Source organism: Schistocerca piceifrons, chromosome 3 (assembly GCF_021461385.2).
Source record: "Schistocerca piceifrons isolate TAMUIC-IGC-003096 chromosome 3, iqSchPice1.1, whole genome shotgun sequence".
Classification (NCBI taxonomy): Eukaryota; Metazoa; Arthropoda; class Insecta; order Orthoptera; family Acrididae; genus Schistocerca; species Schistocerca piceifrons.
Window position 1 is genome coordinate 863,507,799 of NC_060140.1, and position 27,629 is coordinate 863,535,427.

General features: G+C 45.9%; 1 protein-coding gene and 1 non-coding gene across 2 annotated transcripts in view; one reads left to right on the top strand and one right to left on the bottom strand.

The window, feature by feature from the left end:
• The window catches only part of LOC124789467 (BMP and activin membrane-bound inhibitor homolog), a 260,960-nt gene that overhangs the window by 79,304 nt on the left and 154,027 nt on the right, over positions 1 to 27,629 (bottom strand). The window contains exon 2 of the mRNA XM_047256835.1: positions 5,533 to 5,686. Coding sequence (XP_047112791.1) covers positions 5,533 to 5,686 — 154 coding nt within the window. The remainder of the gene's footprint in view (positions 1 to 5,532; positions 5,687 to 27,629) is intronic.
• On the top strand, positions 21,050 to 21,124 carry Trnai-uau. The gene has a single exon. It is a non-coding gene; the product is annotated as a tRNA-Ile (tRNA).

The following is a 27,629-nucleotide window of genomic DNA, read 5'->3' on the forward strand; positions in this document are numbered from 1 at the left end:
CCATGAACTCTAAACACTGTGTTCTTCCGTCTCTCGTGATAACTCCATACAGGTGAAATTAACGACTTAAGATTCTCAGTCTGCACTTTGTATTAATTAGGACAGTGTTACTGCTTCGCTTGGCAATCACAGGTTTACTACAGATGAATATTGAGGTCTAATTTAAATTAGGTGGCATCTAAGGTTTAAGATCTGATGCTGCCACTCTCTGCAGGTAGCTGCCACGGCGGCGTATTGAAGACGGAGACACAGTTGGTTGCAGAAAAGTTGTGGCCCTCAGACACCGAGTACCGGAGATATATTCGTAGATTGTTCTTCTAAAATGTTCGACGTTTCGACCCCTCTGCTGGGATCTTCCTCAGGATCTTTTGGTGTCCTCTACTGCTAGTACACTCCTCTGCTGGGATCTTCCTCAGGATCTTTTGGTGCTAGAGTGTTCAAGCAGTAGAGGACACCAAAAGAGCCTGAGGAAGATCCCAGCAGAGGAGTGTACTAGCAGTAGAGGGGTCGAAACGTCGAACATTTTTGAAGAAACATGACGCGGCCTAATAAATCAGAAGATTTTAACTTCAGTGACAACGGCCACGAAAGCCTGCAGACTTACTGTACACTCTGTCCTCGGTTACTGGAATTACCAGATTAGTTTAACGAATATATGAGCTGAAAGGAAAAATACTATGCCATAAAAATTAAACAGTTTCAACTTTGTGACCTTACTTTCCTTCTCCCACGACCCGTTAGAGTCAGAAGTCACCGCCACCTTTGAGGCCAACATGCCGTAATTGATATTTTTCGTATATTTCATACGTGTGTAATATGAAGATACGTAGTTTCAGTGATACATCACATTAAGGATCTCTCCAAAACACGTTGTGATAAGTATGGTTTATTATGCTACAGTGGTAGGATGTACGACTTCGGTGTATAAACGTACTGTCATTGAGATTAAGAGCGCATAACGGTTCATTTACGTTGTGACAATAAATGATGTTTCTATTACAAGATGCATAGATAAAATTTATATGTGAGTAAGTATTACTTAATTCATGAAAGGAAGATTTGTTATTTCACAGCAGTTCAACGTATTGAAAAAACGGTGAAAATTAATCCAATTCTAGCAGTATATTCAGAAAATCAGATTCTAATAGTGGAAACTTCAATGGTCCTTAAGCACATGTCCAGTGGATTTGAGAAAGGAACTGACAAGTTTTCATATTTCGTAATATTTGGGATGCGAGTCTAAAAATGTTAGTCATTTTTTTGTATGTATAAAAGGGAACATGTATTACAGGCCACTGACGATGCTTCCCAAATAAACGAAGCGAAGCGCGTATGGCAAGAAACAAACCGCCTTCAGTTAGTTGCATAGACGGTACTTAACTCCACGAATTTGAAGCAACTAGGGGAAAGATGGAAAACAGAAAAAATGACAAAAGTTTATTTTAACCTAAAAAAGACAGAAAGGCACGACAAAATGTAATATAGCAGCATATGTTATCTACCACATAATACGTTTATTATATGTATAAAAGGAACATGTATTACAGGCCACTGATGATGCTTCCAAAATAAATGCAGCGAAACGCTTATGTCAACAAACAAACTGCCTTCAATTAGTGGCATATCTCCACGAAAGTAAAAATGTTAGCTTCTAAATTAGCCTTTAGCGCATCGTGAATAGCATCCAACACATCACACAAAAACTTTCAAATTGTACTTTTCAGAATGTGGTATAGGTCTAAATACTGGAAAGATGTAATCTCCAGAAGTCAAATATCAAAGTATATCTTCTAGTTTAACTTGAGCCGGAAGTGGATCATTAATGTGAGTATCAGATACAGTGTCACCACTCTTCTGGCATCAAAACGCGAGTAAGCAGTAATTATAATTTGTAGACAGATACTGTCCACCTAACACAACCATAAAAAGATCCACTGCAGCAATTTTAAGCCTAACATACGCCAGTCTTCTCAACTGAAATATTATTTTTTTTGAGGTTATAACTTATACCTAGAATTTCCGCTAAAGATTTTGCGTGCTTGTGGTTTGAAATAAACCTACGATTTCAGGTCACAGATTCGAAACTATATCCCGATTATCATATTTTCATCGTCAGGATGTCACAAACGCCTTCTTTGACTAAACTTACCAGTTTCTCAAAATTCATTTCTCGTGTCGGGTGGGTCGATACGGCCGAAGAAAACAAACTGATTTGAATTTCAACGACTGACGTCCGAAATACATCTACATTTATACTCCGCAAGCCACCCAACGGTGTGTGGCGGAGGGCACTTTACGTGCCACTGTCATTAACTCCCTTTCCTGTTGCAGTCGCGTATAGTTCGCGGGAAGAACGACTGGCGGAAAGCCTCCGTGCGCCCTCGAATCTCTCTAATTTTACATTCGTGATCAGCTCGGGAGGTATAAGTAGAGGGAAGCAATATATTCGACACCTCATGCAGAAACGCACCCTCCCTAAACCTGGACAGCAAGCTACACCGCGATGCAGAGCGCCTCTCTTGCAGAGTCTGCCACTTGAGTTTGCTAAACATCTCCGTAACGCTATCACTCTTACCAAATAACCCTGTGACGAAACGCTCCGCTCTTCTTTGGATCTTCTCTACCTTCTCTGTCAACCCGACCTGGTACGGATCCCACACTGCTGAGCAATACTCAAATATAGGTCGAACGAGTGTTTTGTAAGCCACCTCCTTTGTTGATGGACTACATTTTCTAAGGACTCTCCCAATGAATCTCAACCTGGCACCCGCCTTACCAACAATTAATTTTATATGATCATTCCACTTCAAATCGTTCCGTACGCATACTCCCAGACATTTTACAAAAGTAACTGCTACCAGTGTTTGTTCCGCTATCATATAATCATGCAATAAAGGATCCTTCTTTCTATGTATTCGCAATACATTACATTTGTCTTTGTTAAGTGTCAGTTGCCACTCCCTGCACCAAGTGCCTATCCGCTGCAGATCTTCCTGTATTTCGCTGCAATTTTCTAATGCTGCAACTTCTCTGTATACTACAACATCATCCGCGAAAAGCCGCATGGACGTTCCGACACTATGTACTAGGTCATTTATACAGGGTGGTCCATTGATCGTGACCGGGCCAAATATCTCACGAAATAAGCGTCAAACGAGAAAACTACAAGAACGAAACTTGTCTAGCTTGAAGGGGGAAACCAAATGGCGCTATGGTTGGCCCGCTAGATGCCGCTGCCATAGGTCAAACGGATATCAACTGCGTTTTTTAAAATAGGAACCCCCATTTTTTATTACATACTCGTGTAGTATGTAAAGAAATATGAATGTTTTAGTTGGACCACTTTTTTCGCTTTGTGATAGATGGCGCTGTAATAGTCACAAACATATGGCTCACAATTTTAGACGAACAGTTGGTAGCAGGTAGGTTTTTTTAAATTAAAATACAAAACGTAGGTACGTTTGAACATTTTATTTCGGTTGTTCCAATGTGAAACATGTACCCTTGTGATCTTATCATTTCTGAGAACGCATGCTGTTACAGCGTGATTACATGTAAATACCGCATTAAGGCGATAAATGCTCAAAATGATGTCCGTCAGCCTCAATGCATTTGGAAATACGTGTAACGACATTCCTCTCTACAGCGAGTAGTTCGCCTTCCGTAATGTTCGCACATCCATTGACAATGCGCTGACGCATGTTGTCAGGCGTTGTCGGTGGATCACGATAGCAAATATCCTTCAACTTTCCCCACAGAAAGAAATCCGGGGACTTCAGATAGGGTGAACGTGCGGGCTATGGTATGGGGCTTCGACGACCAATCCACCTGTCATGAAATATGGTCTTCAGTACCGCTTCAACCGCACGCGAGCTATGTGTCGGACATCCCTCATGTTGGAGGTACATCGCCATTCTGTCATGCAGTGAAACATCTTGTAGTAACATCAGTAGAAAATTACGTAGGAAATCAGCATACATTGCACCATTTAGATTGCCATCGATAAAATGGGGGCCAATTATCCTTCCTCCCATAATGCCGCACCATACATTAACCCGCCAAGGTCACTGATGTTCCACTTGTCGCAGCCATTGTGGATTTTCCGTTGCCCAATAGTGCATATTATGCCGGTTTACGTTACCGCTGTTGGTGAATGACGTTTCGTCGCTTAATAGAACGTTTCCCAAAAATCTGTCATCGTCCCGTAATTTCCCCTGTGCCCACTGGAAGAACTGTACACGACGTTCATAGTCGTCGCCATGCAATTCCTCGTGCATAGAAATGTGGTACGGGTGCAATCGATGCTGATGTAGCATTCTCAATACCGACGTTTTTGAGATTCCCGATTCTCGCGCAATTTGTCTACTACTGATATGCGGATTAGCCGTGACAGCAGCTAAAACACCATTTGTTGCAGGTCGTGGTTGACGTTTCACATATGGTTGAACACTTCCCGTATCCTTAAATAACATAACTATCCGGCGAACTGTCTGGACACTTGGATGATATCGTCCAGGATACCGAGCAGCGTACATAGCTCACGCCCGTTGGGCATTTTGATCACAATAGCCATACATCAACACTATATCGACCTTTTCCGCAATTGGTAAACGGTCCATTTTAACACGGGTAATGTATCACGAATCAAATACCGGCGCACTGGCGGAATGTTACGTGATACGACGTAGTTATACGTTTGTGACTATTACAGCGCCATGTATCATAAAGCGAAAAAAAGTGGTCCAACTAAAACATTCATATTTCTTTACGTACTACACGAATATGTAATAAAAATGGGGGTTCCTATTTTAAAAAACGCAGTTGATATCCGTTTGACCTATGGCAGCGCCATCTGGCGGGCCAACCATAGCGCCATCTGGTTTCCCCCTTCAAACTAGACGAGTTTCGTTCTTTGTAGTTTTTTCGTTTGATGCCTATTTCGTGAGATATTTGGTCCGGTCACTATGAATGGACCACCCTGTATATATTGTGAAAAGCAATGGTCCCATAACACTCCCCTGTGGCACGCCAGAGATTACTTTAACATCTGTAGACGTCTCTCTATTGAGAACAACATGCTGTGTTCTGTTTGCTAAAAACTCCTCAATCCAGCCACACAGCTAGCCTGATATTCCATAGGCTCTTGCTTTGTTTATCAGGCGACAGTGCGGAACTGTATCGAACGCCCTCGGAAGTCAAGGAAAATGGCATCTACCTGTGAGCCTGTATCTAATGTTTTCTGGGTCTCATGAACAAATAAAGCGAGTTGGGACTCACACGATGTTTATTCCTACAGAGTAGATTCTGGGTTTCCAGAAATAAGTTTGGGCGATGAGAGAGGCTGCACTGTGACCGTGCACGTACTAATGTGTTGATTCTAAAGGAAAGAACGTCCTCTGCCGACGTCGGTCGTCGGCGGAATCCACCGACATCGGTGTGACCGTAACCGCTGCCGAAGAGGCGACAGGAAGGCTTCAAGGCGTGAAGTGTCGTGGAGCGACAGGGCGGGGCGGTGGCCGGCCTGTAGCCTACCTGTGCAGCATGTCGAGGCAGCCGTGGAGGCGGGCGCCGGGCCCCGCGGGGGCGGAGCCGAGCCGCGCCTCGCTGAAGCAGGCGCCCAGCGCCGACTTGCACATGTAGCCCGTCGTGATGCACGGCGGCACGTTGCAGAAGCACCGCACCTCTCCTGCGAACACAAACGGAGACAACACCGCGATAAGCACGAGCTCTCGTCAGCATGCGAACTATGTGTATCCTAACACTTTACACCTTGCTGGGACGCCAGCAGAGTTCAAAATGGGTTCAAATGGCTCTGAGCACTATGGGACTCAACCTCTGAGGTCATTAGTCCCCTAGAACTCAGAACTAGTTAAATCTAACTAACCTAAGGACATCACACACATCGATGCCCGAGGTAGGATTCGAACCTGCGACCGTAGCGGTCTCGCGGTTCCAGACTGCAGCGCCTAGAACCGCACGGCCACTTCGGCCGGCTGACGCCAGCATAAACACACTTGTTCTGAAGAGTAGTCAACTGCTCATTCCCTTTACTACGATAACCACTTCCCACAGCTGTACTTAATGTTTCGTAATCGTTATCGGTTTCGGAACGCTCAAGGCTTTATCATCACGCGCACCTAGTGACCACCAACACATTGTGCAACCGCAGTTCGCCGCGATAGCTGAGTACTCGCCGGCTCGGTAGCTCAGCGTGTTTTATTAAAGGGTTTAGCTACCCTCTGTAATAAAAAAAACTGAGTGAACGGATCAACGAACAACCTGAACGGGTGTCATGAGATGTCCGCCCCGATCATATACAACGAACAAAATGGAACAAAATGAGATCAACAAAGAATTTTTAAAAAAGTGGTCAGCGTGACGGATTGCCGTCCTATGGGCCCGGGTTCGATTCCCGGCTGGGTCGGGCATTTTCTCCGCTCAGGGACTGAGTGTTGTGTTGTCTTCATCATAATTTCATCCCCATCCGGAGCGCAGGTCGCCCAATGTGGCGTCGAATGTAATATGATCTGCACCAAGGCGGCCGGACTTGCCCCGTCAGGGGCTCATTTCATTACATTTCATTGTGCAACAGCAAAAAGATATTCTTTCATTTAGTTAATGAAAAGACTCTACAGTTCCTGATACGTACTTTACTTTGATTCTGACCTTGCTTCGCAACAGTAAAATTTTGAGATTCACTTGAAAATAGTCGACATAAAAGTTTTCTGGGTATAGTACCGCGTCATAATGTAAAAAACTACTGCTGCTGGAGAAAAACCAACGTTTCGGCCACGGTTGCAGCGGACGTCTTCTGGGTCATATGAAGAAGAAGGCCGCTGCAACCGTGGCCGAAACGTTGGTTTTTCTCCAGCAGCAGTAGTTTTTTTACATTACGACTTTTATGTCGACTGATTCTGGCCGCGGAAGCCTAAGCAATTACATTAGAAAATTGTTGGTTGTGAAGGCCAGAAACGGTCGTGGACTAAATAAAGCACATATCAGTATCTGGAGTGGCCTTTCATTAACTGAATGTACAGCTGCGGGATAACATAAGCACTGTCTCTACATGGAGACATTAATTGTTATCAAGTATGGCCCCACTCAAGTTCAGCTGTGTGAGCTGGTAATTTAGTAAAGAGACTAAATACACTGAAGTGCCAAAGAAATTGGTATAAGAATGTGCATCCAAATTCAGAGATATGAAAACAGGCAGAATACGGCACTGCAGCCGGCAACGGCTATATAAGAAAAAAGTGTCTGGCACAGTTGTTAGCTCGTTCACTGCTGCTGCACTGGCAGCTTATCAAGATTTAAGTGAGTTTCAACATGGTGTTATAGTCGGCGTACGACGATGGGACACAGCATCTCCGAGGTAGCGATTAAGTGGGTATTTTCCCGTGCGAGTATTTCGAGACAGTACAGAGAATATCAGGAATCCGGTAAAAAAATCAAATCTCTGGCATTCCTGTGGCCCAAAAAAGATCGTGCAAGAACGGGACGAAGGACGACTGAAGAGAATCGCTCAGCGTGACAGAAATGGAACCCTTCCGCAAATCGCTACAGATTTCAGTGCTGGGTCATCAACAAGTGTTGGCGTGCGAACCATATGGGCTTTCGGACCCGAAGGCGCATTCGTGTACCCTTGATGACTGCACCACATAGCGTCGCCTGAGCCCTTCAAAACCGCCGGCCGGGGTGGCCGAGCGGTTCTAGGCGCTACAGTCTGGAACAGCGCGACCGCTACGGTCGCAGGATCGAATCCTGCCTCTGGCATGGATGTGTGTGATGTCCTTAGGTTAGTTAGGTTTAAGTAGTTCTAAGTTCTAGGGGACTGATGACCTCAGAAGTTTAGTCCCATAGTGCTCAGAGCCATTTGAACCATTTGCACCCTTCCACACCGACATCGCATTGTTTATGATTGGAAACATATTGACTGGTCGGACGAGTCTCGTTTCAAATTGTATCGAGTGGATGGACATGTACGGTTATTGAGACAACCTCATGAATCCATCGACCCTGAATGTCAGCAGGAGACTGTTCAAGCTGGTAGAGGCTCTGTAATGGTGTGGGGCGTGTGCAGTTGGAATGATATGGGGCCAGTGATACCTCTAGGTACGACTGTGACAGGTGACACGTACGTAAGCATCCTGTCTGATCACCTGCATCCATTCACGTCCATTGTGCGTTCCGACGGACTTGGGCAATTCCAGCAGTCCAATGCGACCCCCACATTCCAGAATTGCTACAGAATGGTTTCAGGAGCACTCCTCTGAGCTTAAACACTTCCACTGGCCACCAAAATCCCCAGACATGAACATATCTGGGAAGCCTTGCAACGTGCTGCTCAAATTCAAAAAAATGGTTCAAATGGCTCTGAGCACTATGGGACTTACCATCTGAGGTCATCAGTTCCCTAGAACTTAGAACTACTTAAATCTGACTAACCTAAGGACATCACACACATCCATGCACGAGGCGGGATTCGAACTTGCGACCGTAGCAGTCGCGCGGTTCCGGACCGAAGTGCCTAGAACCGCTCGGCCACCGCGGCCGGCCGTGCTGCTCAGAAGAGATTCTCACCCCCTCGCATTCTCTCACCCCCTCGCATTCTTACGGATTTATGGACGGCCCTGCACGTTTCACAGTGTCAATTCCCTCCAGCACTACTTCAGACATTAGTCGAGACCATGCCACGTCGTGTTACGGGACTTTTGCGCTCTCGCGTGGAATCTACACGATATTAGCCAGGTCTACCAGATGTTTGGCTCTTGAGTTTGGTTCATTATTCTTCGCAATGACAAACTACGTGGGTCTGGTGAAAGTAAACATCGAAGCAATTCAGAAGAGTGCTGCCAGATCTGTTACAGGTACGTTCGATCATCACGCGAATGTTACTGAAATCCTCCGTGAATTCAAATGGGGATCCTTGCAGGGAAGACACCGTTCTTTTCTAGAAGTAATATTGAGAAAATTTAGACATTTGCGACTGACTGCAGAACGGTTCTGTTGCCACTAAAGTACATTGCGAGTAAGAACCACGAAGACAAGATAGAGAAATAAGGGCTTGTACAGAGCTGTTCAGGGTGAATCACCTAAAACTTGCACCGAAAATTTTGCGGCAATGGAAAGTGCTATTGATGTGCAATTTTCGCAGTGTATTTTTTGTGAAAAAACATACACTTTTTTAAAAATGGAACAATGCCTATTGATATTAACAGACTACAAGTAAGCCTGCCCGTGTGGCCGAGCGGTTCTAGGCGCTTCAGTCTGGAACCGCGCGACCGCTACGGTCGCAGATTCGAATCCTGCCTCGGGTAGGTTTAAGTAGTTCTAAGTTTGAGGGGACTGATGACCTCAGATGTTAAGTCCCATAGTGCTCAGAGCCATTTGAACCATCTGAACTAAAAGTAAGATAAATTAGGATATCGGTGGTGATTGTTGCAGGATTCTAGTGCGAGTCGTTTACGAGGTATCGCATTTTGATAAATTTCCAAGCCGACAATAATTTGTGCCGTTCAATCTGCTTAGTTGCTAGGGACGATGTTGTTATGTTTGTTTACAACGTGCTTGTGTGTTCCTTGAGTGGGCTGCGACTTGCTAATCAGTGGGTGACAGTACAAGCAGTGGGTCGTTAGTGGACGATGTGATTTACCAGTGCCGAAAAAGCCGACATGCTCTGTACATGGAGTGTACTTGCTTTAAATACACGCTGTAACAGTCGCGAGCTTGAGTTACTTTTGAGATTGGACGTGGTGAGTTGATGTTAATCACGAATGGCTGTAATGCGACAATGACGCCATTAACACCACCTGAGTGGATTTGAACGAGGTGTATTGTGTTTTCTAATTAAAGCTGGTGCTACCTTGGTGCCAGTGATGGCCCTGTATTGGTTAGAAGGAAGCCAGATGATCGTCTGCAAGCAAGCTGTCTGCGGCAGAGACACGCTGGATCTACACGTGGAGTTATTGTCTAGGGTGCGATTTCGCATGACAGCAGGAGCCCTCTCGTGATATCCCACGCAGCCTGACTGCAAATTTGTGTGACAGTCTGTTGACTCGACTACAGTGCTGCCTTTATGAACAGCATTCCAGGGGAGATTTCCAACAGGATAACGCTCGCGCACAGACCGCTGTTGTAACCCAGCAGGCTGCCAAATGTGTCTCCAATCGAGCACACATCCGTCGTCGTCCACAAACAGCGATAACGGCCAGAGTATTGATAGTGTAAGTAGGCTGTTTAGGTTTTTATGCTGGTAACGCCACGTAGCGCTCTGTATGAAAATCACTGACTCTGTGCTGTGTGCAGTCTGTGGCTGATTTGCATTGTTGGAATATTTGCTATTGTAGTGTTGGGCAGTTGGATGTGAACAGCAAGTAGCGTTGCGCAGTTGGAGGTGAGCCGCCAGCAGTGGTGGATGTGGGAAGAGAGATGGCAGAGTTTTCAGAGCGGACGATCTGGACGTGTCTCCGTCGGAAAAAACGAAATTTGTAAGACTGGATGTCATGAACTGATATATATATTATGACTTTTGAACACTATTAAGTTAAATACACAGTTTGTTCTCTATCAAAATCTTTCATTTGGTAACTATGCCTATCAGTAGTTAGTGCCTTAAGTAGTTGGAATCTTTTGTTTAGCTGGCAGTATTGGCGCTCGCTGTATTGCAGTAGTTCGATTAGTCATGGCCACTCTTTTGTAGGGATTAGTGAAAGTCAGAATGCGTTGTGATAAAAGTATTGTGTGTCAGTTTAGTGATTGTCAGAGGTAAGTAAAGAGAGAAATGTCTGAGTACGTTCAGTTTTCCTCAGCTGTTTGAAAATCAAATAACGTAAGGTGTTTACCAGCACAGTAATTCATAAATTTTTCTAAAGGGTTGTTTCAACAGTAGGAGTGCAACAGGCATCGAACTCCATTCCACAAACTCACATCCGCACTTGTGCACGTTTTCATGCTTGCATTCAATATTCTGGCCGCTACGCTGGTTACTAACGTACCAGAGTTTCACATTTGCAGGGCTTTACATTGCGATTACAGTAATCTGTGGTCTTGCAACTTAATCACTTAAATATGTTAGCCAGACAGATGTATTCGCTAAATTTCATTACTCTACACTAATTACTTTTTGGTGTTGCGATTTTTTTGTCGGTAATGTATTTTTCCATTCGCCCCATTTTCTTCCCCGCGTTCACTTCATGTCGGGTCCGGGCCAAGTTGTTAGTATTCCTAAGTCTCCAGTTGCTTACTCTCAGATGCATTTCTTTAACCCTGTGAAGTCAATCGCCGTGCGGGAACAATTCCTGAGTGACGTGTTCTGTAACTTTGTGTCTCCGAAATCAGTTTGTTCGCCGCACCTACGTTTGTTGCAAAGTGTTAAATTCGATTGAAAAAGTGTGATATGAGCTGAATCATACTATTTTACAACGGCTTGTACTAGTCTTATGAGTCGACGCGAACTACAATTCAGTATATATTCTCATTATGTAGTGCAGTCATCACGTAGCAGAAAATAAGCGCACGGTGTCATTTCTCTTTGTTCAGAGAAAAGCCAGGACATACAGTAAATAACACTGTGATTACTGTCGACAATTTACATTCAGAGGAAGGTCCACAGTAAACTTCAGAAAATATTCACACATAATGAGATTTAGTAACAAAAGTAACTAGCAAAGAAGAGTTTGTAACGGGTAAGTTATGTGTCTAGATAATACCGAATGTATATCGTGAAAAATTTAGTCGTTACTTTTATAGCCCTAGTCATAAAGCACGCCTCAGAAATAAATGTCTGTACAAGGGCGATAGTGTTATTCTGCATGAAGAGGGTTTCATGTTACGCGCGTCATAAAAAAAATAAAAAAAGACAGAAGCGCTACTGTGTAGCCGCGATATGTACTAGTTTTTACACGCCGACCGAATTACGGAGTAGCAATTCACAAGTCATGACATGCGTGACAAATCACGCACTCTTTGCCAGGGCGGGTTTCGGCCCCCGAGTACGCGATGGACCGATTGAAATCGCTGTAGTAATGACTATGTCCAGTATTGATTTTCGTTGCGAAACAAAGTGGTAAGACCCGAGGGTCCAGGAGAAGAGGCGGGCGCGCGGAAGAAGGCACGTGAAGGCCGGCCGCGCGCGCGCACACACACACACACACACACACACACACACGGGGCCTGTAATTTGGAGGCCCGCGAGATTCCTCTCCAAACACAGCCGAGCCGGCCTAATGGCAGCAGTGGGTGGGGAGGGGCAGGAGGAAGAGGGGGAGGGGGAAGCGGGAGGTAGGGTGCGCAGCCAGACGTTCGGGTCTGCCCGTTTCTGCTGGGCCGGCTGCGGTGCGGTGTGGTGTGCGAACCCACAGCCTCGTTACGCCAACGACAACGGACAAGCAGTTCGCAAAGCGACGGCACAGCAGCCAGAGCAGGAGGACGATTTACAATGAACGCCAGCGGAACGGAACGAAGGGAGGCGTAACCGTCAAACGGAGGTGTGTAACGGTGCACCACCGGCGAACGGTGAAAGTGAAGTTTGGAGACAGGCCTACCTATCGTTGGGAGTTTAGTATCAAAATTAATACGCTATCAATCACAACATTTATTAATGAACAAATTGAAAACAGATGTTTCTGAAAAATTTTTGTTTGTAAGACAGTAAGAAAAGTCTTGCTCACGAGTTTTGAAAACGTAGGCGTTTATTTCCTAGAGAAAATTTATATATAAAAACACATCAAACAATATTTACAAGAAATACACTACTGGCCATTACAATTGCTGCACCACGAAAAACACACGCGAAATTTAACCGACAGGAAGAGGATGCTGTGATATGCAAATGATAAGCTTTTCAGAGCATTCACACAGGGTTGGCGCCGGTGGCAAAACCTACAACGGCCGGCCGAAGTGGCCGAGCGGTTCTAGGCGCTACAGTCTGGAACCGCGCGACCACCACGGTCGCAGGTTCGAAACCTGCCTCGGGCATGGATGTGTGTGATGTCCTTAGGTTGGTTAGGTTTAAATGGTTCTAAATTCTAGGGGACTGATGACCACAGCAGTTAAGTCCCATAGTGCTCAGAGCCATCTGAACCAAAACCTACAACGTGCTGACATGAGGAAAGTTTCCAACCGGTTTCTCATACACAAACAGCAGTTGAAAGGCGTTGCCTGGTGAAACGTTGTGATGCGTCGTGTAAAGAGGGGAAATGCATACCATCACGTTTCCGACATTGATAAAGGTCGGATTGTAGCCTATCGCGATTCCGGTTTATCGTATCGCAACATTGCTGATCGCGTTGGTCGAGATCCAATGACTGTTAGCAGAATATGGAATCGGTGGGTTCAGGAGGGTAATACGGAACGCCGTGCTGGATCCCAACGGCCTCGTATCACTAGCAGGGCAGATGACAGGCATCTTATCCGCATGACTGTAAAGGAACGTGCAGCCACGTCTCGATCCCTGAGTCAACAGATGGGGACGTTTCCAAGACAACAACCATCTGCACGAACAGTTCGACGACGTTTGCAGCAGCACGGACTATCAGCTCAGAGATCATGGCTGCGGTTACCCTTGACGCTGCATCACAGACAGGAGCGCCTTCGATGGTGTAGTCAACGACGAACCTGGGAGCACCAACTCCAAAACGTCATATTTCGGATGAATACAGGTTCTGTTTACAGCATCATGATGGTCGCATCCGTGTTTAGCGACATCGCGGAGAACGCACATTGAAGGCGTGCATTCGTCATCGCCATACTGGCGTATCACCCGGCATGATGGTACGGGGTGCCATTGGTTACACGTCTCGGTGACCTCTTGTTCGCATTGACGGCGCTTTGAACAGTGGACGTTACATTTCAGATGTGTTACGACCCGTGGCTCTACCCTTCATTCGATCCCTGCGAAACCCTATATTTCAGCAGGATAATGCACGACCGCATGTTGCAGGTCCTGTACGGGCCTTTCTGGATACAGAAAATGTTTGACTGCTGCCGTGGCCAGCACATTCTCCAGATCTCTCACCAACTGAAAGGGTCTAGTCAATGGTGGCCGAGTAACTGGCTCGTCACAATACGCCAGTCACTACTCTTGATGAACTGTGGTATCGTGTTGAAGCTGCATGGGCAGCTGTATCTGTACACGCCATCCAAGCTCTGTTTGCCGGCCGCTGGTGGCCGAGCGGTTCTGGCGCTACAGTCTGGAACCGCGCGACCGCTACAGTCGCAGGTTCGAATCCTGGCTCGGGCATGGATGTGTGTGTTGTCCTTAGGTTAGTTAGGTTTAAGTAGTTCTAAGTTCTAGGGGACTTATGACCTCAGCAGTTGAGTCCCATAGTGCTCAGAGCCATTTGAGCCAGCTCTGTTCGACTGAACGCCCAGGCGTATCAATGCCGTTATTACGGCCAGAGGTGGTTGTTCTGGGTACTGATTTATCAGGATCTATGCTCCCAAATCGCGTGAAAATGTAATCACAAGTCAGTTCTAGTATTATATATACACTCCTGGAAATTGAAATAAGAACACCGTGAATTCATTGTCCCAGGAAGGGGAAACTTTATTGACACATACCTGGGGTCAGATACATCACATGATCACACTGACAGAACCACAGGCACATAGACACAGGCAACAGAGCATGCACAATGTCGGCACTAGTACAGTGTATATCCACCTTTCCCAGCAATGCAGGCTGCTATTCTCCCATGGAGACGATCGTAGAGATGCTGGATGTAGTCCTGTGGAACGGCTTGCCATGCCATTTCCACCTGGCGCCTCAGTTGGACCAGCGTTCGTGCTGGACGTGCAGACCGCGTGAGACGACGCTTCATCCAGTCCCAAACATGCTCAATGGGGGACAGATCCGGAGATCTTGCTGGCCAGGGTAGTTGACTTACACCTTCTAGAGCACGTTGGGTGGCACGGGATACATGCGGACGTGCATTGTCCTGTTGGAACAGCAAGTTCCCTTGCCGGTCTAGGAATGGTAGAACGATGGGTTCGATGACGGTTTGGATGTACCGTGCACTATTCAGTGTCCCCTCGACGATCACCAGTGGTGTACGGCCAGTGTAGGAGATCGCTCCCCACACCATGATGCCGGGTGTTGGCCCTGTGTGCCTCGGTCGTATGCAGTCCTGATTGTGGCGCTCACCTGCACGGCGCCAAACACGCATACGACCATCATTGGCACCAAGGCAGAAGCGACTCTCATCGCTGAAGACGACACGTCTCCATTCGTCCCTCCATTCACGCCTGTCGCGACGCCACTGGAGGCGGGCTGCACGATGTTGGGGCGTGAGCGGAAGACGGCCGACCGGTGTGCGGGACCGTAGCCCAGCTTCATGGAGACGGTTGCGAATGGTCCTCGCCGATACCCCAGGAGCAACAGTGTCCCTAATTTGCTGGGAAGTGGCGGTGCGGTCCCCTACGGCACTGCGTAGGATCCTACGGTCTTGGCGTGCATCCGTGCGTCGCTGCGGTCCGGTCCCAGGTCGACGGGCACGTGCACCTTCCGCCGACCACTGGCGACAACATCGATGTACTGTGGAGACCTCACGCCCCACGTGTTGAGCAATTCGGCGGTACGTCCACCCGGCCTCCCGCATGCCCACTATACGCCCTCGCTCAAAGTCCGTCAACTGCACATACGGTTCACGTCCACGCTGTCGCGGCATGCTACCAGTGTTAAAGACTGCGATGGAGCTCCGTATGCCACGGCAAACTGGCTGACACTGACGGCGGCGGTGTACAAATGCTGCGCAGCTAGCGCCATTCGACGGCCAACACCGCGGTTCCTGGTGTGTCCGCTGTACCGTGCGTGTGATCATTGCTTGTACAGCCCTCTCGCAGTGTCCGGAGCAAGTATGGTGGGTCTGACACACCGGTGTCAATGTGTTCTTTTTTCCATTTCCAGGAGTGCGTGTGATCATTGCTTGTACAGCCCTCTCGCAGTGTCCGGAGCAAGTATGGTGGGTCTGACACTTGCTCTGTCGAAACTGTTCAAAACTTCGCACACGTGTAAAAGGAACGTCAAAATTGAGGAAGTATTCCTGTGATTATTAAAGGCTGTAAAAAGACATAGGGTTATTTATTGAAAGACCCTGTCCCCTGCTGCCCGTTTTCGTCGTAACAAACGTTGATACAGAGAATATTCACTTGTGCTCTAGCTAGCACATTCTCCAGATCTCGTATCCACCGAAAACGTTTGGTCATGGGATGCCGAGACACTTGTCTCCAGGCGCTGTGCTTGATGAACCCTGGTACAGACTAAAATCAGCATAAAACGACGTACTCGTTTCTGTTATCCGAGATCAGTTCGAATCGATGAGTTGCATGGTTACAGCCATTGTTGCTGTCAGGTGTTTCAGCTCTGTATACTAAATTTTGTACTGTGTAGGTCGCCAAATGACCTACAAATTTAATCATGTATTCCTCCTTCATACTTTATACCGGGTGGTTATTTTATAAGTTACTCACGGAGGTCCCCTGTGGACTGTAATTATGGTATGGCAGTGAAACTTTGCAGGTATGCTGATGGGTTAGTGTGGACCGATTTACGCTGAAAAAAATTAGTTCCTATTTTGGGCACCAGGTGCAGATCTGGTGCTGTACAGTATCTCGTCGATCTCTGCAGTGCTCATATTGAGCAAATCGTGTAAGCGGGTGTTAGTAATAAAATCATCAGCATGCATTGCTCGCTAATTTGACCTTCTCTGTCCGCGTATCACTCCTAATTCATTACAAACGGAAACATTTCTATACGTCTTTCTTGTATTCACTGCGCCAGTTTTGCATCTGGTGGTCAAAATTGGAACTAATTTTTTTTGTAGCGTATATCGGTTCCGCGTGAATGCATTAGAACGTCTAACAAGTTTCGCTGCCATACGATAATTACAGCCCGCACTGGAACTCTTTGAGTAGCTGCACTTTAATTGTAACCACCCAGTATGTACGCTAAGTAATAGTTGGTTTATTTGCTATGCTCCCTGGTGTTACAATTTTAATGGCCAGCTGTGTACATCTACTTGAAGAAGAGCCAGGGGGTTCGAAGCATGTAATGGGACGTCGTGGGATACCGCCTAATCTCGTGTAGGACCTCCTTTTCGCCCCGCGTAGTGCAGCAAATCGACTTGGCATGGACTCCACAGGTTGTTGGACGTCCCCTGAAAAAGTCATAAGCCATGCTGCCTGGGTAGTCCGATTATATCCCATAAAAGTTCGATGGGACTCATGTCGGGTGATCCGGATGGCTAAATCATTCGCTCGAACTGTTCAGGGTCCCGGGTTCGATTCTCGGCGAGGTCAGGGATTTTCACCTGTCTCGAGATGACTGTTTGTGTTGTCCTCATTACTTCATCTTTGTTCAAGAAAGTGCCGAGATTGGATTGAGCAAAGGTTGGGAATTTGTACGGCCGCTGATAACCAAGCAATTGAGCGTCCCACAAACCAAACATCATCATCATCATCATCATCGAACTGTCCAGAACGTTCTTCAAACCAGTCGTAGACAATTGTGGCCCGGTAACATGGTGCACTGTCATCCATAAAAATTCCATCGTTTTTTGGGAACATGAAGTCCATGAATGGCTGCAAATGGTCTTCAAGCAACCAAGCATAAACATTCCAGTCAACGATCAGTTCAGTGGGACCAGAGGGCCCAGCCCATTCCATTCCAGCCGACACCTTTATGGAGCCACCACCAGCTTGCGCAGTGCCTTCTCACAACTTGAGTCCATGGTTTCAGGGGGTTTGCGCCAAACTCGAGCCCTACCATCACCTCTTAGCACCCATAAACGGGACTCATATAACCAGGCTACGGTTTTCCAGTCGTCTAGGATCCAACCGATATGGTCCCGATGTCAGGAGAGGCGCTGCAGGCGATGGCATGTTACTAGCAAAGGCACTAGCGTCGGTCGTCTGCTGCCATAGTCCAATTAACGCCAAATTTCGCCGCTCTGTCCTAATGGATACGTTCGTTGTACGTCCCACGTTGATTGCTCCTGCTATTTCAAGCAGTGTTGCTTGTCTGTTATTGCTAACAACTCTACGCAAATGCCACTATTCTCGCTCGTAATCAAGACCGACGGCCACTGTGTTATCCGTGGTGAGAGGTAATCCCTGAAATTTTTTACTCCCGGCACGCTCTTGATATTGTGGATCTTGGAATAATGAATTCCCTAACGATATCTGAAAGTGAGTATCCCATGAATGTACCTATAGCCACCATTGCGCAATCAAAAGTCTGTTAATCACGTCGACACCTTTTCACATGAATCACCTGAGTACAAATGACGGCTCCGCCGATACACTCTCCTTTTATATCTTGTGTACGTGACACTACCACTCTACAAGTGCATGTCTGTACCCTATGACTTGTCACCTAAGTGTGGGAGGATAACAGAAGAGGGTGACTGACTGCGCAGTATTGGAGGCATGCTCACAACGCAGTAATTTTTAAAGGCGGGCAAGGTCAGAGCAGTACCCCTGTCGCCTGCTGCTCGACTTGTTTGCGGATCGTGCCGGGCCGACCTAAGGTCGCGGTGGACGGAACTGTACGTGCGTAGTGCCTTCTGCCCAGGCGGCAGCCTTGTTCACTGGCTGCTTTCTAATTTATTTGGCCAGCAAACAGCCAGCACCGGCACCCGCAGCAGGAGTTTAATAAGACGAGCGCAAACAACACATCACACACGCTTCTACAGGCAAGCTGACAGCCCAGCGGAATGGACTGTGTACATACGCTGGGCCTGTATTCGGTTTACAATTCAGAGCCACGAGGATAGATTAAGATTTTCCTTAATTCGAATTCCTTATTTTATTAATACACTGGTCATAGACAATATAAACTTAGTTTAACATATTAAATGAATTTATGCGAATGAAGTATAGGATAAAATATTTTCGCTCGCTTGTTAATTACACTACTGGCCATTAAAATGGCTACACCAAGAAGAAATGCAGATGATAAACGGGTATTCATTGGATGAATATATTATACTAGAACTGACATGTGATTACATTTTCACTCAATTTGGGTGCAAGATCCTGAGAAATCAGTAGCCAGAACAACCACCTCTGGCCGTAATAACGGCCTTGATACGCCTGGGCATTGAGTCAAACAGAGCTTGGATGGCGTGTACAGATACAGCTGCCCATGCAGCTTCAACACGATACCACAGTTCACCAAGAGTAGTGACTGGCGTATTGTGACGAGCCAGTTGTTCGGCCACCATTGACCAGACGTTTTCAATCGGTGAGAGATCTGGAGAATGTGCTGGCCAGGACAGCAGTCGAACATTTTCTGTATCCAGAAAGGCCCGTACAGGACCTGCAACATGCGGTCGTGCATTATCCTGCTGAAATGTAGGGTTTCGCAGGGATCGAATGAAGGGTAGAGCCACGGGTCGTAACACATCTCAAATGTAACGTCCAATGTTCAAAGTGCCGTCAATGCGAGCAAGAGGTAACCGAGACGTGTAACCAATGGCACCCTATACCACCACGTCGGGTGATACGCCAGTATGGCGATGACGAATACACGCTTCCAATGTGCGTTCACGGCGATGACGCCAAATACGGATGCGACCATCATGATGCTGTAAACAGAACCTGTATTCATCCGAAATACGACGTTTTGGAGTTGGTGCACCCAGGTTCGTCGTTGAGTACACCATCGCAGGCGCTCCTGTCTGTGATGCAGCGTCAAGGGTAACCGCAGCCATGGTATCCGAACCGATAGTCCATGCTGCTGCAAACGTCGTCGAACTGTTCGTGCAGATGGTTGTTGTCTTGCAAACGGCCCCATCTGTTGACTCAGGGATCGAGACGAGGCTTCACGATCCGTTACAGCCAGGCGGATAAGATGCCTGTCATCTGGCCTGCTAGTGATACGAGGCCGTTGGGATCCAGCACGGCGTTCCGTATTACCCTCCTGAACCCACCGATTCCATATTCTGCTGACACTCATTGGATCTCGCCCAACGCGAGCAGCAATGTCGCGATACGATAAACCGAAATCGCGATAGCTTAAAATCCGACCTTTATCAAAGTCGGAAACGTGATGTTACACATTTTTCCTCCTTACACGAGACATCACAAAAACATTTCACCTGGCAACGCCGGTCAACTGCTGTTTGTGTATGAGAAATCGGTTGGAAACTTCCCTCATGTCAGCACATTGTAGGTGTCGCCTCCGGCGCGAACCTTGGTTGAATGCTCTGAAAAGCTAATCATTTGCATATCACAGCATCTTCTTCCTGTCGGTTAAATTTCGCGTCTGTATCACGTCATCTTCGTGGTGTAGCAATTTTAATAGCCACTTGTGTATAAGCGAGGCAGATGCCGCGACAACAACAAAGACGTTGCCACTCGTATTTCGAGCACAGCAGTCCAATATCCTGCCAGTGGTTCAGAATCAAGTCTCCTGTGAGTTCACTAAGCTGGTGAAGGCAGACGTCTATATGGTTTCTTTTAAAGATTTCTCTGTATCCAGTAACTTTGAGATCGATTAGTCGATAAACTCTGCATATAATCAAATGATAATTAAGTCAAGACCCTACGCTATCGACAGGCGTTGATGCTCATCAACGGGGACAGTTGAAAATGTATGCCCCGACCGGGACTCGAACGTGGGACCTCCTGCTTACATGGCAGACGCTCTATCCATCTGAGCCACCAAGAGCACAGAGAATAGTGCGACTGCAGGAATTTATCCCTTGCACGCTCGCCGTGAGACCCAAATTCCCAACTTAATTTCCACACACTACATTCGTAGTGCCCCTGCCCATTACTCACGGCAGACAATGTTACCGAGTTCTGTAAGAGTTCGGGCAATCAGTGTGCCTCCAGCACAGAAGAAGAAGGTCAAGTGTCCGAAAGAACCCATACCATCTTCATATAGTTTGTGCCCGAACTCTTACGGGATTTGGTAAGATTGTCTGCCGCGAGTAATGAGTGTAATGGGCAGGGGCACTACGAAGTAGTGTGTGGACATTAAGTTGGGAATGTGGGTCTCACGGGGAGTGTGCCAGGGATAAGTCCCTGCAGTCGCACTATTCTCTGTGCTCTTGGTGGCTCAGATGGATAGAGCGTCTGCCATATACGCAGGAGGTCCCGGGTTCGAGTCCCGGTCGGGGCACACCTTTTCAACTCTCCCCTTTGATGCATATCAACGCCCGTCGACAACGTAGGGTCTTCATTTAATTATTTCATTCTACAGCGCTGCATGGTCGGGCATGTCCGAAAGAACAGATACCTTCTTCGTACTGCATATAGAGTAATCGCCCTTTCTTTTAATTATTTTTGCCGGCCGGGGTGACCGAGCGGTTCTCGGCGCTACAGTCTGGAACCGCGTGACCGCTACGACCGCAGGTTCGAATCCTGCCTCGGGCATGGGTGTGTGTGATGTCCTTAGGTTTAAATAGTTCTAAGTTCTAGGGGACTGATGACCTCAGAAGTTAAGTCCCATAGTGCTCAGAGCCATTTGAACCATTTTTTAAAATTATTTTTAATTTTTACGTGGCCTGCAGCTGTCCAGCTATTTACCCAACTACATTCTTACTTAATATGTTTACAGTAAGTTTTCGATGCAACTCTCGCCAATCTGAATAACATAATCATACAAACGTTGTTAAAAGTCATCTCGCAGCACACCATGAGCTCATGAGCTGGATGACAAAATATTTAATTACCAAACTGGTATTTGGATATCATCTTCAGTGTCATGTAAAGGGTGTAACCGGTATAAATGCAGATATTTTTACTGGTGACTGAGGACGCTGTACCGAACAACATTTACATTAATATTTACGTCATTTGCAGACATAATTGTGACTTTCACAAACCATATGTTTTGAGGTAGTATAGTATCTTCAAGTACATGTGACAAGAGCAAGCAATTTGTCATTATTTCTCCCTAGGCAGCAGTTCAGATGTTGAAGTGTTACTCTATATGAGCAGTGGCGGCTGGCGCTAGGGTGTTCGACTTGCATCGCTGATATCGATATTCGGCTGTCCTGCTATCTTTGACTGCTCCCCCGGCGGGTTTTCCGGGTGAACGTGTGACGAGGAAGTCTCCGGTCGGCGTTCAACGAGCCAACTTGTGTTGAAAACAAGCCCGCGTCCCTAACCGTGGTGCATGATTGGCCTCGCCGTGCTCGCCGCCCTTGTCTTCTGGCGCGCGCCGGATGTACGGTGTCGATCATTGGGCGCCTTGACGGTCAAAATTGTGGTGGGTTCGTCGTCTCAAGCTCTTAATTTACAATCTCCAAGTTACGTATGACTTTTATTCTGTGTTAAATTAAGAAGAGTGTTGAAACTTATTGTGGCATGGGTAGCTGCCGGAGACGATTCTGAACGTGGTTCCACAGTGGCTATTTTAAGGAGGCTGATGTTCCTTATTCCGTCTTGATCAGCCGTGGAGTGTGTGTTTTAAGTGGTTTTCATGAAAATTTTAACTTGTTTTAGGACATATTGTCCACTTTGGGACTGGCTGCGGTTCTGTACGTGCCCGGCAGCCGTAGAGTTAACGGTGTGATCATTTGTCACGGGAGCATTTGGTATGTTTCTTTAATGTTGAAAGTGCCTTAAGGCAACTGCAAGTGATCTCTAAGTTTCCTGCTATTTTACTGGGAGACGGGTAATGTTAGAGTATTGCTCCTTAAGAATTTGGGGGGCGTGCTTATTATATATTCCAGTGTGGCTGTGATTTGATCTTGTTTTCAATGCAATCTATTTGTGCTGCAGGACATTTGTTAAGACTGCTCGTTCCCTGGCGTCGGCGCGGTTATGGATTCTTGTTAGGACCGCTCATTGTGGGGCCGGTCGGACTATATATAAATATATACCACCTGCTATGTGAGCCTGTGCACAAGCCGTGTGGAGTGAACGCTCGTATTAGCTGCCGGCCGTAGCGCTATTGCTTCCAAACACTGCTATGGGCCTTAACGCTGTTCTCTAAAGTTAAGTGCAGTTTGGGAATCATTCTGAGTCATTATGTCCGTTAATTAAGTGAGGCCATCTTGTTAATATTGGCGTTTCTGTAAGTCATTTAATTGGTTGAGTTATTATTAGACCTTCTTATTTAACACTTACGTCAATCATCTGTGTTTCTTTAATGAACGTGCAACTAGTTATTTTTCCTGTGTGCAAGGTTTGCGACCTTGGTTGGCCCACTTTGTATTTTTAGTATAAGCATGTTTCACTGTGGACCTTTATGTGGGCAGTTCAGTTTTATTAAGCTTTAAGATCTCTTTGTTCTTTATGAAGTTGTGGTATTATGTGGCTGTGTATAGTGTTATAGGTCTCTTGAGATATGGTTAAACAAGAATGATTGTTTGTGATTGATTATTCACCGTGCTACTATCTATGACTTTGGTTGTGGGCGCAAAATAATATGATTTTTATTCGTGTTTATGTAATTCAATCAAAGTGAAGATTTGTATCTTGCATCAGTAAGAGGGCAAATGTCCGGATTGAAGATTATAATAAAGTCTGTTTTGAGTCAAATTAAAACTGTAAAACAATCACAAGCTTGTCCATCACCAGTGATCCGGGGCTTCCTATTTCCTTTAAATAACTCCATACAGGTCACTTTCAAGGACATTAAGGGATTGGTATCTGATTCCTGGTTCACGCCAGATGAAAACCTGCCGAGACTCACTGCTCAGACTATACCTGGACTCGTCCGTGAACATAACCTGGAACCACTGTTCCAATGACCATGTACTGTGTTCTTGACACCAGGCTTTACGGGATCTCCTGTGACTAGTGGTCAGTGGAATGCACCTTGCAGGTTTCCGGGCGAATAAACCATGTCTATTCAGTCGTCTGTAGATTGTGTGTCTGCAGGCAACTGTTCCAGTGGCTGCGGTAAGGTCCCGAGCAAGGCTACCAACAGTACTCCGTGGACGTCTGCGGGCACTGATGCTGAGACATAGGTCTTCTTGTGGTGTTGTACACTGTGGACGCCTGGATACGTTTCCTGTCTGCTGGAATCGTTGCCCTAATTTTGAGGTCACACTTTGTGGCACACGGAGGGCCAGTGCTATGACCTGCTGTTTGACCAGCCTCCAGTCGCCCTAGTATTCTACCCCTCATAACGTCATCAATATGTGTTCTTTGAGCCATTTTCAACACACAGTTACCATTAGCACGTCTGAAAACGTCTGCACACTTACTCGCTGCACCGTACTCTGAAAAGCACCAACACACCTCTGTGTATGTGGTCTGCTGCCAGCGGCACTGTGCGACGACCGCAGGTCAAATGCACCACATGGTCATACCCCGAGCTGATTTAAACCCGCAAACCGCCCACCAGAGCGTTGTTTCACCATGTATCAGCATTATCCTTAATTTATGAGCATGAGTGTAGAAGTAGCCCCATGGTTGCACAGAAATGTCTGTGACACTCTTAGGTAGAAGAATCTCCAGCTTTCTCGATTTGTTAGTTGCTTCAAATCAAATTCCTTGATATTCTACGGATGTCATCGTCCTCAGGTAAAAAGCTGAGTACCGGAAACATTCCAGTGTCCTCTACGAACACTGGTGGAACCGGGCGACATGGATGGTACAAATATTTCACCATCTTTTCGAGATATGGTGGCACTCGAAGCTGTGCACCTAAGAATTAGCGCTTTTATCTTTCGAGATGCCGAGGGAGGCTTTTTCTCAATTGAATGGTATACTCCTTCTAACGACATTTTGAAGACTCTTGAGAAGAGAAAACGCTAATGTAACGCACGTTATCGTTTGCAGCGCAATTTTTCGCAAACGTAATCGCAGTAGGAGACATTTCCATAGCAGTCCAACTATGACTGTCTAAAAGTACAATGACAGAAACAAATTAATCGCATTAACAGCCACAATAATCTATTGACACGACATAACGCATTTCGAGATACGAACTACACAGCCTCTGCATTTGCATTATTCTGAGATGTATCGTTATCTTTACGGCAGAATGCACTGCGTTTGATGGCTAAGTGCGTCTGCACACACTCAGGCTTCATCTGTTTTCTTTAGAACCATCTCTCTTGCGTCTCGTTTGGCGTTTTCTTCCACCTGTTCCAGTCTTGTTACCTGCTCGCCTCTGTCTAACTACTATATCTAATATTACATCCTGTTTTGTTTGCTGTAGTTCTTGACTGCCCATATTATTTTCTTCTCCATTGCTCCGTCGAACGTTTACAGTTCTCCCAACAAAAATAAAAGTCTCAAATTCTGTGTGGGCGCTTCTAGCGCTGAGAAACAATGTGTCCTGCGATAATCATAATGGCATCACTGAGATGGAACTAGCGCTATTTATGCGGTTCAAATGAAGGTGACAATAATCTGATGATAACAGCTATGATATTTAAATGCATAGTCACACGTTAGTAGATCATTCTGGCTGTTAGTCAATTAATTTGACATATTCTACCAACTGAGGAAAAATTTGCAAACTGTGACTGTCAAGGTACTAGTACGATTGTAGTTACATAATTGTTACGTGAAAGCAGAATTGGATCTGTGGTGCAAGTAGATAAGTCCTTCGCTTTTGCTTTTAGTTTTGTAACGTCCCCTTAGAAAAATTATACATGACTGTGTTTAAACTGACACACAATATTTTTAGCGCAACGTAATCTGACTTTCAAAAATCCCTACAAAAGAATGGCCCTGAATAACACTAACCTATACCTTTCACAAATCACTTACCTCACAAAAATCTTCGTTACTCAAGCTACTGCAATACAGCGAGCGCCACTACTGCCAGCTAAATAAAAAGATTCAAACTACTGAAGGCACTAACTACTGATATGCATAGTTAGCAAATGAAAGATTTTGATAGAGAACAAACAATGTATTTACCTTAATAGTGTTCAAAAGTCACAATATATATAGCAGTTCATGACATCCATTCTTACAAATTTACTGTCTCTGATGGACGCACGTCCAGATCATCCGCTCTCAACACTCCGCCATTTCTCTCTTCCCCACATCCACCACTGCTGGCGGCTCACCTCCAACTGCGCAACGCTACGCGCTGTCAACAGCCAACTGCCCAACGCTAGAATGGCGAATATTACTCCAACAATGCAAACCAACCACAGCCTTCACACAGCACAGTCAGTGATTTTCATATAGAGTGCTACATGGCGTTACCAATATAAAAGCCTAAACAGCCTACTTACAGTTTAAGTATTGTAGTGATTTGTTAGTCTCGCATTGGGTGCCATTTCATGTGCAGGGCAACTTGCTAGCCCCACATTGGGAACGTAATTTCTGTGTTGCCGCTTGGGCAGCTAATTTAATTATATGTATTACTTATAAACAATACACTTAAAAATGTCAGCTGCAATAAAAAATAAACGATTTAGGTTTACCAGCTGCAGACTTGTAAGTAAAGTAATTGTCAGTTGCTTTTATTTCCATAAAATTTCAAAAAATTGGTCTACATCTAAACTGATAGTAGTTACTCTTAAGTTAGTTAGTATCATTCGTTGAACCGTTGGCCAAAGCTAAGACAAGAAACAAAATATTAACAAGCCCATTTTATTAATGGTAATAACAGGGTCACTTTCCTAGATGTATTTTTTCATCCAAGTTTTATGATTATTATCAATGGATCAGAAACTGTACTGTGTCGGCTAACATTTAATTTTTCCATTTTTATTTAATTTTCATCCAGAAGTTCCACTGTGATCCCTGCTAGATAGCTACACTGTCCGGCAAAAAAGTGAAACCCCCAGGATGCCAATGTATTTTCGCTGGTATGTACAGAGCCGTTATAATTAAATTTTCACTACTTAGAGAAGTGTAGGCGGAAAACCATTTACCGTATAGGTGCTCAATTTTATAGAAACGATGTTCAGACAGTGAGCTGCACGATTTGCGTTGTGAATGGTGTTAGTGTCAGGCGCCGGTACTGGTACGGCGATGCTGGATTGAAACAGAAGCTTCGCTGTGCATCGTAGTTGCAGACGGTCGGTCAACATGAGCGTGGACGAAGTAAGCAGGATTTTACTCGTAAAGCTGCTTTCTCAAAACAGCAATAGTGTTGCTGCACTTCGCGAGTGTGGTTCATTAAAGGAATAAGGAGAGATCCTCAATCCGCACCGATGTTGTCAGAACGTGTTTCGGAAGATCAAATTAACTGGAGATTTCGGAATTGCCTGGGACAGGCCGACGGCCAACTGCGCCACAAATTGGTCAAGAAGCTACTGTTGCGATGGCTGAGAATGCTGCACGCAATGTGTGACTTCCGAACAGTGCACGAACTGTGTCACTACAGCTGAACATTCCATGGACCACCGTTCGATAAGTGCTTCGAACAGTAGCAAAATGTTATCTCTGGTCCGGTTCCAGGCTGTCGTGGATGTAGATAGTCGTCACACTGAGCAACGTTTGTAAAAAAGAAACATGATACGTGATTAACAAACGTTACCCTGTTCTGTGGAAAACAGAATGTGTTTCTTTCAATGGTTTATTCGTTTTTTCTCTTCCACAATATTTCATGGTCTTAGGATCACTCGTTTTTCATGGGAACTTTCTCAAGTAGCGAAAGGTCAATTATAGGAGTAGCACTTAAAACCGCCGCCGGAGGGGATTAGTCGTGTTTGTGTTTAATATTGTTACCAGGCTTGGTAGGGCAAACGAGGTACTAT